The sequence below is a fragment of the Nothoprocta perdicaria genome, unplaced genomic scaffold (genome assembly GCF_003342845.1).
Source record: "Nothoprocta perdicaria isolate Ctin4 unplaced genomic scaffold, notPer1 scaffold_4, whole genome shotgun sequence".
NCBI classification, from domain to species: domain Eukaryota; kingdom Metazoa; phylum Chordata; class Aves; order Tinamiformes; family Tinamidae; genus Nothoprocta; species Nothoprocta perdicaria.
The window spans coordinates 109,930-123,211 of record NW_020455643.1 but is presented as its reverse complement, the minus strand read 5'-3'; the positions used below and the strand labels follow the sequence as shown (position 1 = coordinate 123,211).

General features: G+C 40.2%; 1 protein-coding gene across 2 annotated transcripts; it reads left to right on the top strand.

Moving 5' to 3' along the window:
• Positions 1–5,863: 5,863 nt before the first annotated feature.
• On the top strand, positions 5,864–9,875 carry TM4SF1 (transmembrane 4 L six family member 1). 2 transcript variants are annotated; one of them, XM_026045141.1, is made up of 5 exons: positions 5,864–6,040; positions 7,249–7,335; positions 7,424–7,572; positions 8,975–9,155; positions 9,837–9,875. In XM_026045141.1, exons 1-5 carry the CDS (start codon positions 5,864–5,866, stop codon positions 9,849–9,851), a joined length of 609 nt encoding a protein of 202 aa, XP_025900926.1. In that variant the 3' UTR covers positions 9,852–9,875. The 2 variants fall into 2 exon arrangements, with proteins under 2 accessions (XP_025900926.1, XP_025900925.1); XM_026045140.1 differs by lacking the exon at positions 9,837–9,875 and having other exon boundaries at positions 8,975–9,485.
• Positions 9,876–13,282: the final 3,407 nt, after the last annotated feature.

The following is a 13,282-nucleotide window of genomic DNA, read 5'->3' as shown; positions in this document are numbered from 1 at the left end:
GGGTCTGTTTATAGTGCAGTGATGGGAGTGCTATACTTGTGTGTCTTTTCCAATAACATCAGAAGTTTAGGGAGATAATACAAATACAGAGCGTAAGTCTGTGTAAATACTCCAGTCAAGGAGAAAAAAGCTTCAGTTGGTTGTTTTGCATAGTCAAGATTTCACTCACAGGCTGTGTCAGAAATAGGAATGGGATATTTTTCTCCAGTGTCCTACTTTTATCATATTAAAATTATTGCAAGAGTAATAAATGGGCTATGTCRTATATTTTTATATGCCCTTAAAAAGAAGTTCTTGCAGTATGTGATTCTGTGACTGAGGTTACAGTAGTGCTGCAAGTTCCAGGGCAATAATAGTTACCCTTAAATTAGGGTTATGGGYTCTTCTGTAGAGAGAAGAACTTCTATAGACTCATTTATTTGCGTCCTTGCCCTTGATTGTAAGCCTTTGAGTATCCAAGCTGGTTGGTTTAGTATAAAAATTACTTTTGTTGCATCATTCCTTACTGCTCATTGGGTCAGCATTATTCCTAATAAATTAAAATTTCCCTGTATGTATTTGTGTGGCAGTTCTGTGTAGAGCTGCAAGCTACACTACATGCGCTGCTGCTTGTAGACTCCTGGCTGTGAGAGCAGGCAGGCTCTGTGCCCACCTCCATGCTGTGTCTGCAGAGGGAGTGATTGTTTTCATCCTTAGGGATCTGTCTCCCTGACAGATGCAACATGGTTGCATCCTCAAAAGTGGATAATTAAGTTCATCCCAGGAATGGTCATGTAATTAACTTTCTTCTGGCTTTGGACAGGAGTCCACAGGCATATAACACTTAAAGGGAGCAGTTTCCTACTATGACTGTCTAAGTATAACACTTAAAGGGAGCAGTTTCCTACTATGACTGTCTAAGTGGGGTTTGCTTAGTGATGTGCACGTATCGGGTGGAGTGACTGAGGACATTACAAATGCTGTAATCCTGCAGCATTATGTCTGTGTGTATTGTGACTGGAAAACATGACCAGTGAATCACTGGGACACTAAGAAGTGGATGGGAGGCATGGATGGGTGTTTTGATTAAAAAGAACTTGTGGGTGGGTTTCGGTTCCTAAGGTCATGGGGAGCCCTGTTCTAACAACTGGCCAAGCTGCTTCCCTTAACTCACAGGTGACTACGTATTCATCAGACCTTCTCAGCAGGTGTCTGAACTAGGATTTGCCCATATAAGCTGCAGCTTAACCAAACAGTAACAGAAAAAGAAATGAGAATGGCTTATGAGGAGACACAATTGTGGAATCATGACCTGTGTTGATATGCACACGTTGTATTACTCTTTTTTCCAAATTCATCTGTGCAGCACATGCTTTTATTTTCCAGACATTGAAAACCTGACCTGGTTGAGCTGACCCTGCTTGAGCAGGGGTGTGAGACCAGAAGAGCTCCCGAGGCGCCTTCCATACTCAACCATGCTGTAATTCTGTCTCATCTTCAGATGCCATCCAGTTACCACATTCTGCCAATGCTTCAGTAAGAGTACTGTGCATCCATTAACCCTTGCTAGTGGCACATAGGACCAAAAGTTTTCCAAGAAAGTGCAATAAAAGCTATAGTAAAAAAATTTATGGTTAGAATTTGCAGTATATTCAAAGAGCAATGATATTTGTAAACCTAATTAGCCAGCTGATTAGCGTCTGGCTAGTTCATGATGTAAGAAATTTTTATTTGCTTCAAACTTTTTCTATTATAATTGTTTCTAAGGTAACTGGAAGGAAATGATCTGCCATGTGACTGTTTCAATTCTGTCTCTTGGTGACTATTTTAACACCAATGTGTAGGGATTGTTGTAAGGCTGTGTAAAGCAGCAGGACTGACCATTTGGAATGTTAGAAGAAACATACTTTTGAAAAGAAGCATATGATGCACTTTGGGAAAGAAAGTCATCTTCCCGTCTTCCTGACATCTTAAGTTTAAACCAGGAGATTGTTTAACTTAGAAAATGGTGATGGTGGAACATCTGTTAAAAATTGTATTCCTTGTCTGCATTATAAGGAATGAAAACTTCTTGGAGGTGGGGGGAGAGGAAAGGTACTGATGAAAAACTACAAAGATGAGCTACAGTCAATTTTGGAGGGGTTAGTAGGTTTAATGCTGTGAATTTAGGCTTCTTAGACTGTAAAATCCCATTGCTGTGAAGGGGACAGCAGCAAGTCTGTGCCCTGTCCATGTGCAAAAGAGCTGATGGAAGGAGGGTCCCGTGTCTTCCCCAGAGCAGAAGAGCTTTACAGGGTGCCAAGTGCTGCAAGCTCAAGAGCAGCAGCCTGACGAGCAGTCAGCCAGGGACCCGGTTCTTGGCATCAGGCTGCCTCTGCAGCAGCAGCAGCTCTGCTAGACCACTGCTGTAGCTGTTTTGTAGAGTGGGTGGGTAGTTGCTTGGTTTTATGCTTTTACTTTTCTGTAGGGGGCATGAGTGTTGGCAGCATTACTGTGTGCATTAAAATGTGTTGGTGGACTCCAGAGGTCCCCTTTGCTTGTATGGTACTTTTCTTTGCTCTGTCTTTTAGGACTTAAATTTCTGACTCATCACTTACTGAAACTTTCATTAGAGCAGAGGTGCTGGATGTGATTGTGGTCTGAGGAGCAGGTGCAGAAGGTTGGAGCCTACACAGCTTCGGAAAGCTTGGATGTAAAGGGAGCTCTTCCAGTATTTATGAGATGTCCCACTTTTTGTCATCAGGAAACAGCAGTCTCTGACTACACCTCTGTTTTGTGAAAGAAGTCAGCTTCCACACTCCTGTTCCATTACAAGAATTAAAGTAGCAATGACTAACTAGTAAGATATTTATTTATTTACTTTAATAGTGGAGGTGCAGGATCCTGGGCCCATCTGATATTTTTTATCTTGTTTATAGGAACTTAATCAACTGGACAAGGCCAGTTAGACCCAATTATCTGGAGTGGAGGATCAGTGTCCTGTCCGTGTAGCACTGTGTTCTGCTSGCGCTTTATCTTGCAGAAGGGATGCAGACAGTTGCTATCATTGTTCGTAGAGCAGCCCTCCTCCCCGGGGAGGTTTCAGGAGCCTTTCCTGGTGCTGTATCTTACAATGTGCTTGAATGTGCTTCATGGTCAAACACGTCCAGGCTTGGTGAGGAGCAAGAGGAGGCTTCACTGYACCTCGCTGCACAAGTCCTGCGCTTCCCTACCACACTGTAGCAGGTGCTTCTCAGCCAAGGCTTAAGCTTAGACCATCAGTCTAGAATTAGGCTTTAGCCTAGATTTAGGCTTTTATTATTGTCTCTGTTAATGCTAGATAATTTATTGCTTTTTAATGTGTGTGCTCTCTTCAGCGTAGACATCAGAGCTAAAAGAATAGTCATCTAAGAGAGAAATGCTGGTTTCTCGTGGGGAGCTGGAAAGTTCCTGTGAGTAAAAGACTGTCTCGCCACTGCAAGCTCAAATGTTGCAGTTCTTGTAAGTTTACTAGTAAGTAAACTTACTAGTTTACCATCAAACTCTGCCATCGCACAGAAGGGGAGCGTGTTGTGAGCTGCAGTTGCCCTGGTCACTGAGAAGGTCATGTTTGGCTCCTGCCTGCGTGTGGGTCAGGCACCACTCCAGCTGCCATCACAGTCCCCTCCCCGAAATGGACTGGTGCTCATCTGGTTGCACATCAGTGCAGCAGTAAGTTGGGAAGATAAAAGGAAATGGGCCTCGAGAGGTCCCACAAGACTCAAGAACAAGCACAAGACTTCCACAGCCTACACAGTTATTCAGAACAGAGATCTGAACTATTATTTTAGGGTGTTGTTGTTGTTTGGGGCGGGGGAGGTTGTTTGTTTTGTGTCTCAGTTTTTTTAATAGAATAAGGGAATATTTCTCTGTATCACATTTGTACTGTGTTACAGAATAGTAGCTGGGTATAACTGGGAAAGCAGTTCCCAGTCTGGTCTGGTTGACCATCTAATCAAATGCCTCTTTTTTTTTTTTTTTTTTTTTTTTTTTTCTTCCTCCTCAAACAGAATGAGAACGTTGTTTTTGACTAGCCTGTTAATCACTCCAGGGAATAGTATTCAAATACTAAAAATCTCCAGAGCAAGAGGCCTTTTCAGGATATCTTCTCTTAATTCCTTTGTCTGGAAAAAATCAGTTGACAACAAAATTGATTTTAAATATAGTTAGTTCTTGATAATGTGAAGTTTTACCTCTGATCCAGTGTTGGAAAACAATTATGCAGGTTATAAATAGAACACATTTTAAACCTTCTCTCCAGAAGCCATATGCATGCTTTTGTTTTGTTTCAAGCATAACACAATGAAGGGTGTTTTCAGTTGAGGAGCCATCTCCTCCTGCAGAGGAAACAGGCAGGATAATGTTTTGCTTGGTTTATGGTCATCAAAGGTGAAGTGCACAATAACATTAAAACTGCATTTCCACAGTCAGAGGATATTTCTCATAATGAAGGAAGTCTCCAAGGCCAACAGCTACAATACCCGGGGAGGTGACATCACAAATTCACATCTGTGCAAGACTTTTTTTTTTTTTTCTTTAAACTTAAGTGTGACTCACACCACTTCCCAAAATACCCAGCTGAAATCCAATTACATGAGTAAAGTAAGCAGAATTTGATATACAAGACTCAAGATTACAATATGATTTTAGCTAATAAGAAACAAAAATCCCAAATGAGTACTATCCCCTCAAATAATTGAAAGGATTAAAGTCTTACTACAGACCTCCAGTATCGTGTTCATTTCCAAACTCAGTTTGTCCAGCTACTTTTTTTACAATGAGGATTGTATTTTACTGTGGTGGTGGCATCAGCAATCTCTTCTGAATCTACTCTGGGCTTGTGCATTCTTCAGTCATCCTCCCTGATGTGAAACTAGTAGGCTCGGCAACACGTGCTCCTGGGTTGATCTGCGTGTGTGTGAATCGGCTATTCTGGCAATCTTTGCTTAAGGGAAAAGGGAATAGGCTAAACTTTATTTTTCCAGGTCCCTTTGGACCACTGTGTGTTATGCAAATTAACCTTACGGGTGCAGGTACTGCAGTTTGGGAACCCCTGATGTGCCCTATTTCTCTCTTTGTTTTTATTTCTGTGCTTGAATTTTCCTTAGGAAAAAATATGTTTATGTTCCCCTTTTTAAGACACTAAATATTTTGCATACATATTTCCTTGGTTTAGTTTTAGCTTAGCGGCTGTTGATCTAAATTCAACTTGTTTTGCAGTGGCAAGAAAAAACRACACTCCTGAAAGGCCTTATTGTTTTTGTTCTTGTTTTCTAACCCCCTGAGATTTGCTCATATTCTGTTAACTGGATAGCAAAATGAGAGGTTGTTCTACATACTCCTTGTTGCTGTAGACCTTCTGCTTACGTGTACCAAGAATCTGACTCAATGCGGCTGAAGTCAGCTGAGTCTTTGCCTTGCTCCGGGTTGTTCTGAATCAGTCTGTAAATTGAAAAGACAAAAACATTTCTAATAGCAAAAACAAAACAATTTTTTTTTTTAATTCCTAAAAACTTATGTTGTGGTTTGAACCTGTTTTTCAGGTCTAATCATGTTCACCAGTCACCATTCCAAGCATCATATATTAAAGTGAAATAAATTACCCTACTATTCAATATTTTCTTGACTGAGTTTGGCTTCTCAACAATTATATCATTTAAAATGGGCGGTGGCATTCTGCTGTGCTTGGTCCCTCCTTTAACATTTTGGGATGATGCTCATGAAGACATGTAATCATCATCCAGGTAGCCAGGTAACCCTCTGTATTTAAGGAGGTGTGACTGAAGTGTGATCTTCTTTTTCACTTAAGCAGATATGAAATAGACTGGATTGAGCTAGTGAAAGAAGAATTTGTAAAGCTCAAGACATGTGTTTTGGAAATTGTGCTAGGTGTACTGGGTACAAGTTGCTCGTTCTTGCTTTGCTCTGCATTGTGGCCAACATTTTACTTTATTTTCCCAATGGAGAGACAAGATTTGCCTCAGAGCATCATCTCAGCAAATATGTGGAATGCCTTCATGGCATTCTAGGTGGAGGTTTTTTGGTAAGTAATGAGCTAATAATTTCTCTCTATTTTGGAGCTGTTTAGTGTTATGATCGCTTTACCTGTTGCGTTAATTCCTTGATTGAAGACCTTGTCAGCAGTAATCTGTATGGGTTAGGAGTTGTATCAGAAGAAAATAACTATATTGTACTGTATATAGTATTAGTTACTGTTGGTTATCACATCTGCAGTGTAGCATGGCTTATAGCTGAGAAAACCTTAGGGTCTGGATTCTAGAACTAAAACGCAGATTGGATTCAGGCCCTTCAGTGGGATACCGGTCACTTTTAGGGTCTTAGGGTCTAGTCTTTTTTTTTTCTTTCTCCCCCCGTTGTTGAGTTCTTCTGATATCAATATCACATTAATGTGCACAGATAACTAGTATTTAGTTACAATTCCTCAATTCATATTACCTGCAATATTGAAAAGCATCAGTTACTGCATCAGTTACTGCTCTATCCCAGCTGTTTCTTCTGAGAAATTGAGTAACAATTACTAAGGCTTTTTACAGTAGCAATAAAGGATGAAGAGTTGAGATTTTCTATTATGGTTGTCGTTAATCTGAAGCAATTATGTTCTACCTTTTTAATTTTCTGGACCATGCTATAGCATATTTAGATTTTCTGCTGATAAGCTTCCTTTTTTATTTGTTCTTAGCGATCTTCTGAGAAATATGCTATAAATCTCAAGGTGTCTGCAAAGCATAGGTTGAAAACCCCTGCAGGGTAAGGCCTTCTGTCTCCTGAGTATGCCTGTGGCTCTGTGCAGCCCCACTGGAAGCTAGACTGAGATTTGCAAAGGTTGAGCTTTGCACATGGAATATTTCAGGAGAAATCAATCGAACTGCTCTTGGAGCACCATAGCTGTTGTACAACCTCTTCTGAACCTGCAGAACTGGGGTGCAGAGATAGATTTGGATAAGGACTGACAAGTAGGTGATACTGTTCGGCTAGATAGCTTTTATTTTAATATCATGTGGAAGAAATCTGAGCAGTTCACAAATAACACTTCTGTATGATTTTCTGGGGTATTCAAGGGTGGTAAGAATTCTGTAAGTACAAACTTGTATGAAGTTCTGTTACTGCTGGCTCTGTTGTATTTGTGGGTGCTTCTTGATTTTATGCTAAAAGACATGGTGGGGGGGTATCTTTTAGACCTCCTTAGACCCACTTTAAGCCCTCTGCTCTGTGTGGCCTGTCTGTGCCTAGGTGCTGCTTCCAGCCATAGTGCTTATTGGGCGCCACCAGGTGTGCTGTGCGGGCGCCGGCCACGAGGACTGCGGGAAGGGCTGCCTGGTAAGTGCACCTTGATGCTCACTCCCAGATGGAGCCGAAAATAAGGGGGCTGCCACACTGAAGGGTCATGTCTGTGTTTGCGGTGCAGATGCTGTCCTCTGTTCTAGCAGCCTTTGTTGGGATCCTTGGTTCTGGCTACTGCATCATCATTTCAGCTCTGGGCTTATCCCAAGGACCATACTGCCTCACTACTGTAGGAAGAAACTGGATCTATCCTTTCACTGAATCCTCTGGAGGGTAAGTAGTGTTCCTGGGTATGCTTTATCCGTTGGTATGTACACATGGGCTTTATTCCAGTATCTTCCAGCAATTTCCAGTAACCTTAAACCAAGATCCAATCTTAATGCCTCTCACTAAGAACAAAACACATGGCGTCAGAGTTGCCCACGCTTCTGTAGTTCAAAACCAAAGCAGTTTAAACCCTCTGTTCTACAAGAAGTTACTAGAACATGCTGATCAGTCACAATAATGCCATTTCAGATGCTGGGAGACTTACTTAAGTGTGCTCTTAATACATTATGGAAATGTTTGTCCATATTGCATGACAAAGCAGCTGAGGGATGTTTTTAATGAATGCTAACATCAGTAGTGTCTCAAAGAGAAGTGGGGGGTACCTGACGTACTTAGCTGCATATATGGCCTAATACACAAAACACTGGCCATGGCCATGAGCCATGAGCATGAACATTTTTGACATAAGGTTTTTAGGACTTTCACAGGCTTCCAAACTAGAAGTAGAGGTTGTTATAAAGCATGGCTCATCACTGTCTTAAGAAATTGTTTTGTGACACCTGCTTCTGAATTTGCTTTGTTTCAGCCTTGGCTGGTATAATACCATCATCAGTTACTATGTTACAGAATATATGTAAATGAAACTGGAAAAGGTTTATAGAATTTTTTTTTCCTTTCATGTACTGTGAAAAGCACCTGAACCTCTTCATTATCCATAATTAGGGTTCTCTAGTAAATGAAGCCTATGAAGCACAGTTGTATACTATTCTTCATTAATCCCCACAAATACTATAGGTAAGAGGATCTGGTTTGAATTATGATGTGCTCTTACAGTATTTATGTGGCTGGCAACCTCTTGAGGCTCTTTTTATGCACAGTTTATGGTTGATGCATGCCTAGAGATGGTTTTGAGTAGGAAGCCACATGGAGATCCTTTGCAATAGAGTTTGAATTTCACATTTCAGCTGCATCTCTTTTGAGAAAGAACATTCTTTCTTTTTGTATTCTTTTATTTCTACTACTCTTGAATATAGAAGATACATGTTAACTCCTTTGGAATGAAGGCCCAATCTTGAAAGGCTATGTGCTTGTTTTAAGAAGGGGCTTGCACTTTCAATTTTCATGAGCTTGTGTCTCATTTAATCAAAAATAGAAAATTCTGCCTTTATAACTTAGAGTTTTTTTAAGAAACTAAGACTTTAAAAATATGTTTGGTAATTCAATGTATTCTTAAATAGGACAAGCTTTGCATGGAATTGCATTTCCTATTCCCGCTTAGAGCAATCATTATCAATCATCCTCAGTGCAGTCACAGTCTGAATCTAGTTTAGTTCCAGTGTACATTCAGAACCCCATTAGCTATGCACTTCTCTCTCACACAATTGTAATATACAATTTATATGAACAGGTACTTGCTCGAGTACAAGAAGTGGTCTCAATGTCAAGAACCACAAAACATTGTGCAGTGGAACGTCACCCTCTTTTCCATTCTGCTTGTCTTGGGAGGAATAGAGTTCATTCTGTGCTCCATATACATAATTAGTGCCATTCTCAGAGGAATATGCGGACTGTGCAGCCATCATGAGGAGGTAGGTCCTTTCTTCAGGTAGATACAGCTATGCTGCCTAGATGAACATGAAACACTGTGTTGTAGCGATGCTACAGCACAGGCTTACTCTCAGCAGCTCAGCAGCTATTTCTTAGATGTTCTGGAGCACCACTTCAGTGTGTGGCTTTGTACAGCCCTACTGTAATCAGTTTTCATGTAGAACTTGACCACATGCTTTTAGTTAATGGCTTAGCTGTCTGCAGGGGAGTTTTTTTTAAATAAAACTAGGATAAGAGAAGGAATTCAGTAACATATTAATAACAAAACTTGCGGCAGATTTGCCAAAGTATTAACTATTTTTAGACTGAAGAATTTCCTCCAAATTTATGAGAGTCTTGTTAAACATTTTGAGCTTTTTGACAAAATCAGTATCACAATGGTAGCATTACAGCTTTAAAGGTGTATGGCATAAAACAGATGTGATTTATATCACAGAGATTATAGATCAGTTTCCTTTTTTTCTGTTGTTAGAGCTGAACATCATGGTTCTCTCAAAGCTGTTTCTGTCTTCTCTCTCCTGCTCTCTGTGCTGTGTGCAGAATACCAGAAGCATATGCTGTAAGATAATGTAAATGTGGTCAGGCTAATTTTAGCTGTTATATTTGAACATAATATTGGTATTCTTTCCCATACTATTTATTTCTTTCATTTCCCCTCACAGACATACGTTTGCTAGAAAACCTGAAACGGTGTTGAAGTTGGTGCATTTGTGAAGTGTTGAGTATCCTGTTTTGTTTTGTTTTGTTTTTTCTTGATGGAAGGAAGGTGGTGGGGCTTGTTTTTTGTCATACTGCATGCATACTAGAAAGCAAGTTGTTGTCAGCTTAACTGACCTGGCACCAGCCTCTGTTGTTGGAGTCGTGTACAGGCTTATCACTGCATCTAAGGCAAAATGAATCCTCAGTTTCTTTGATTCATTTCACTTTAGTACAGACAACTGACTGAGCATGTGTGTCAGTAAAGGTACGCATTTTTTTTCTCTACTGACACAGCAGCTCTGTACTGTACGTTGCTTTCCCAATAAAATTGTACTTTAATTATTATGATGAAGAGAAAAATGGTCTAAAATAAATGGTCACCTGGAACAGAAAAAAGGGGGAGGGGGCAATATAAAATATGGATAACCAAGGGCAGATCCATATAATTCTCATTTTCAGGGGAGAGCTGGAAAAAAATGCATTAAAATGTGGATTGTTCAGAACTTTTCCTGTGTTTTGCAAATAAAGATTTGTGTAAAAAATATCCAGCAGATGTCAGTGCTTCTTTTCCTGCATGTAAATTAATGATGAAACTGTCCTTGCCTGATTTGAGAGGAGAGAAATGGCAGCTTGAGAGTCTGGATGTAAAGTAGTCAGATGATAACCTTCCTTACTGTGCAGCAAGCTCTGTCAGAGTGAGAACTTCTTCACTGCTTTGGCTCAGACCCTTCAGTGGAGCCAAACGGCTGGGGCTCCTCACAGCTAAGATGTGTGTCAAGGAGCGTATGATAGTTCAGTGACAGCCCTGTGACAAACGCAGCTTTTCTGAGCAGGCAGAGACTGCGACCTGAGTCTGYGCTAGCTGTTCCTTGCTGTCGGCCATTCCCAGGAATGGAAGGAGGTTCCTGCAGGACCTGGGGCCCTTCCCTGCTGCAGCCCCTTGGGGCGATCACCTCCTGCGCTCAGAGTCCCAGAAGGAAAGAGAACATGTGCCTGGTTCCTGCTTTTGCCTTGCTCAGCCAGCCCCTTGCAGTGGCCATGTTCAGAAAATGAAGTGGAAATTCAGGTCAGCAGGGGTAGGTTAATTGAATAATCTAATCTGAAATAGCGAACTTCAGCAGGGGCAGCCTCCAGGCAATCTTCTTCTAAGATGTAAGATGAGGAAGAACCTTTGAAGATTAGGTTGTGGGGTGTTGCAAAGGATGTTTTATCTCAAGTTAAAGTGAGTCTAAATATGCTATCAACACTGTTGCTGGTGAGATTGGTGTGCTAATGGCATTGTGCAAGTGAAAATGCCAGTATTTATTTAAAGGGATAAACAATGTGACAAGCCACTTAATCTGAAGAGGAAAAAAAAAAAAAAATAATGCAGACACATTTTGGAATCTAGCAGTTTCTGCTTTTTTCTTTTTTTTTCTTTTTTTTTCTTTTCTTTTTTTTTTTTTTTTAAACCAGGCAGGTTAATTTCTGCTTAGAGGAGAAAGAATACCAGCAGTTATACTGCATACTTACTACTGCTCATAATGAGGAAGATGGTTTTTAAAGGTGGAGAGAAATTGAGGAAAATCTGTGCAGTACAAATACCTATTTCAGAAAAATAAATCAACTGAAAGTGTCCAAAAGGTTAAATTGGGCATTGACTGACAGGGAGGAGGAAGGGGATAGTAGGGTCCTGATGGAATAGGATATAGTTCCCATATGACTTTTTGCCTTTACACTTGCATGATTGTTACATCGGTTTCCGATACATATTAATTAATCATAGAACTGAATCAGTAGGGATTGGCAGTGGACAGAATAATCATTCTATCCATCAGACTAGGATTTAGTATTAAAATTGTAGCTCATCTCTGTGTTAATTAATGCATAGCATTATTGCGAAGTCACTGTTTTATGTCATCTGCTGAAATAATCCAAATGAAGTCTTGCCAATGCCTAATGCATAAGACAGTGTTTTGGGAGCTTTACCAGTTAAGTCCCAGAAAACCAGGTAGCAGAGAAATCATTCACCCAGAATAAAYAGTGGTTTATGGTAATGGGCTACTCATCATGGATATTTACAGGAAAAAGAAAGTGGTTCTTGCAACACATTGTAATGAGAAACTGAAGTTGGGGCTTGCCAGGTTTGCCTAATACTTAATATAAAATTGTTGCTTCATGTTCTGGCAGTCAGCATGCCATCAACCAAACAAAGCTTAATTTGGTATTTGCAGAGCTCAGTTTAAATAAAAAGTAAACCGTGCTGTGTATTGTTGTACTCAGAATGAACTGTCAGGTGCCATTTTCCATTAGATATCTTTTAATTAAAACAGATTGTGATGCACACAATGCAGCAAATTGGATTAAAAGGTAATCTCATAGTAATTTTCACCTTTGCTTTTTTGAAAAATTACACTTTGGCCCACTATATGGCTTCTGAGTTTTGTAATAAAATGAATCCCGCGAACTTGTGTTTATGTGGGGATGTGACATGCCTGCTTTTAACTCAGCCATTTGTTCTTGTGGTCTSTAAGACCGTGTGGATGGCATGAGTTCTGTCCGTGTCCTGCCTGTCCGGGTCTGCTAAGGAAGGTTTGTTACTAATGTCAGTTAGAAGAAGGCCTAAAAACAGTGCTTATGGAGATCAGGGAGTAAAACGGGAAATAAGGGAAGTGGTAAGGTCCACAGTAAAGTCTGAGGACTTTAAAGCATCTTAGAAGAAGAAGTAGAGAGGGAAGCAAAGAAAGGCAAAGACACAGAATATGGATGGAAAAATGTTGTAACTGTAGTAGCATCATCACACCCATTTCCTTGGGTGATCCCATCAGAAATAGTAAGAAAGCAGTCAGTATAACATGTGATAACATGCAATCCCAGCAAAGCTAATGCATCTTTAAAGACAGATATGTGCAGGACCTAAAACAGCTCATGAAGAAACAGAAGGAAAATACATCATGACATCATTGCTTCTAAAACCAGTTTTCACCCTTTTCAGAGAGCACAAAGTTTTTTTTGATTTTGTTTTTGCCTTTTTCTGACCTGGGCTTTCCCACTGAGTAAACCATGTACTCAGTGTTGAGTTACTTCTCTCATAATTCATATAGGCAAGGAAAGGCAGCCACGTCTGTGCTGCAGGCATTGAAACAGCTCTGCCTCTGTTTTACAGGGCTGAATGCTTAATTGCTTTGGGTTCTTAGAACAATGATGAAGAAAACTGAGGAAAGCATCTTAATTTGGCTTTCTACAGTTCAACTAGCCAGGAATTTCAGAAAGTAACCAAACCTTTCTTCATGTGAGAAGTCATAGGTACTTAGATCAAATTGGTACCAGTATACACGCAACTCTAAAAGTGCAAAATAAAACAGCTAGAGAAATATCAAGCAACAGTTCACTGGACTTAGAAAGAATAATTAATTTAAGTGTGAAAGTA

Coding starts and splice junctions, on each gene's coding strand:
- TM4SF1 (XM_026045140.1), top strand. CDS start 5,864: ATGTGTTTTGGAAATTGTGCTAGGTGTACTGGGTACAAGTTGCTCGTT. Junction 6,041..7,248: donor TTCTAGGTGGAGGTTTTTTG/GTAAGTAATGAG, acceptor GTCTGTGCCTAG/GTGCTGCTTCCAGCCATAGT. Junction 7,336..7,423: donor ACTGCGGGAAGGGCTGCCTG/GTAAGTGCACCT, acceptor TTTGCGGTGCAG/ATGCTGTCCTCTGTTCTAGC.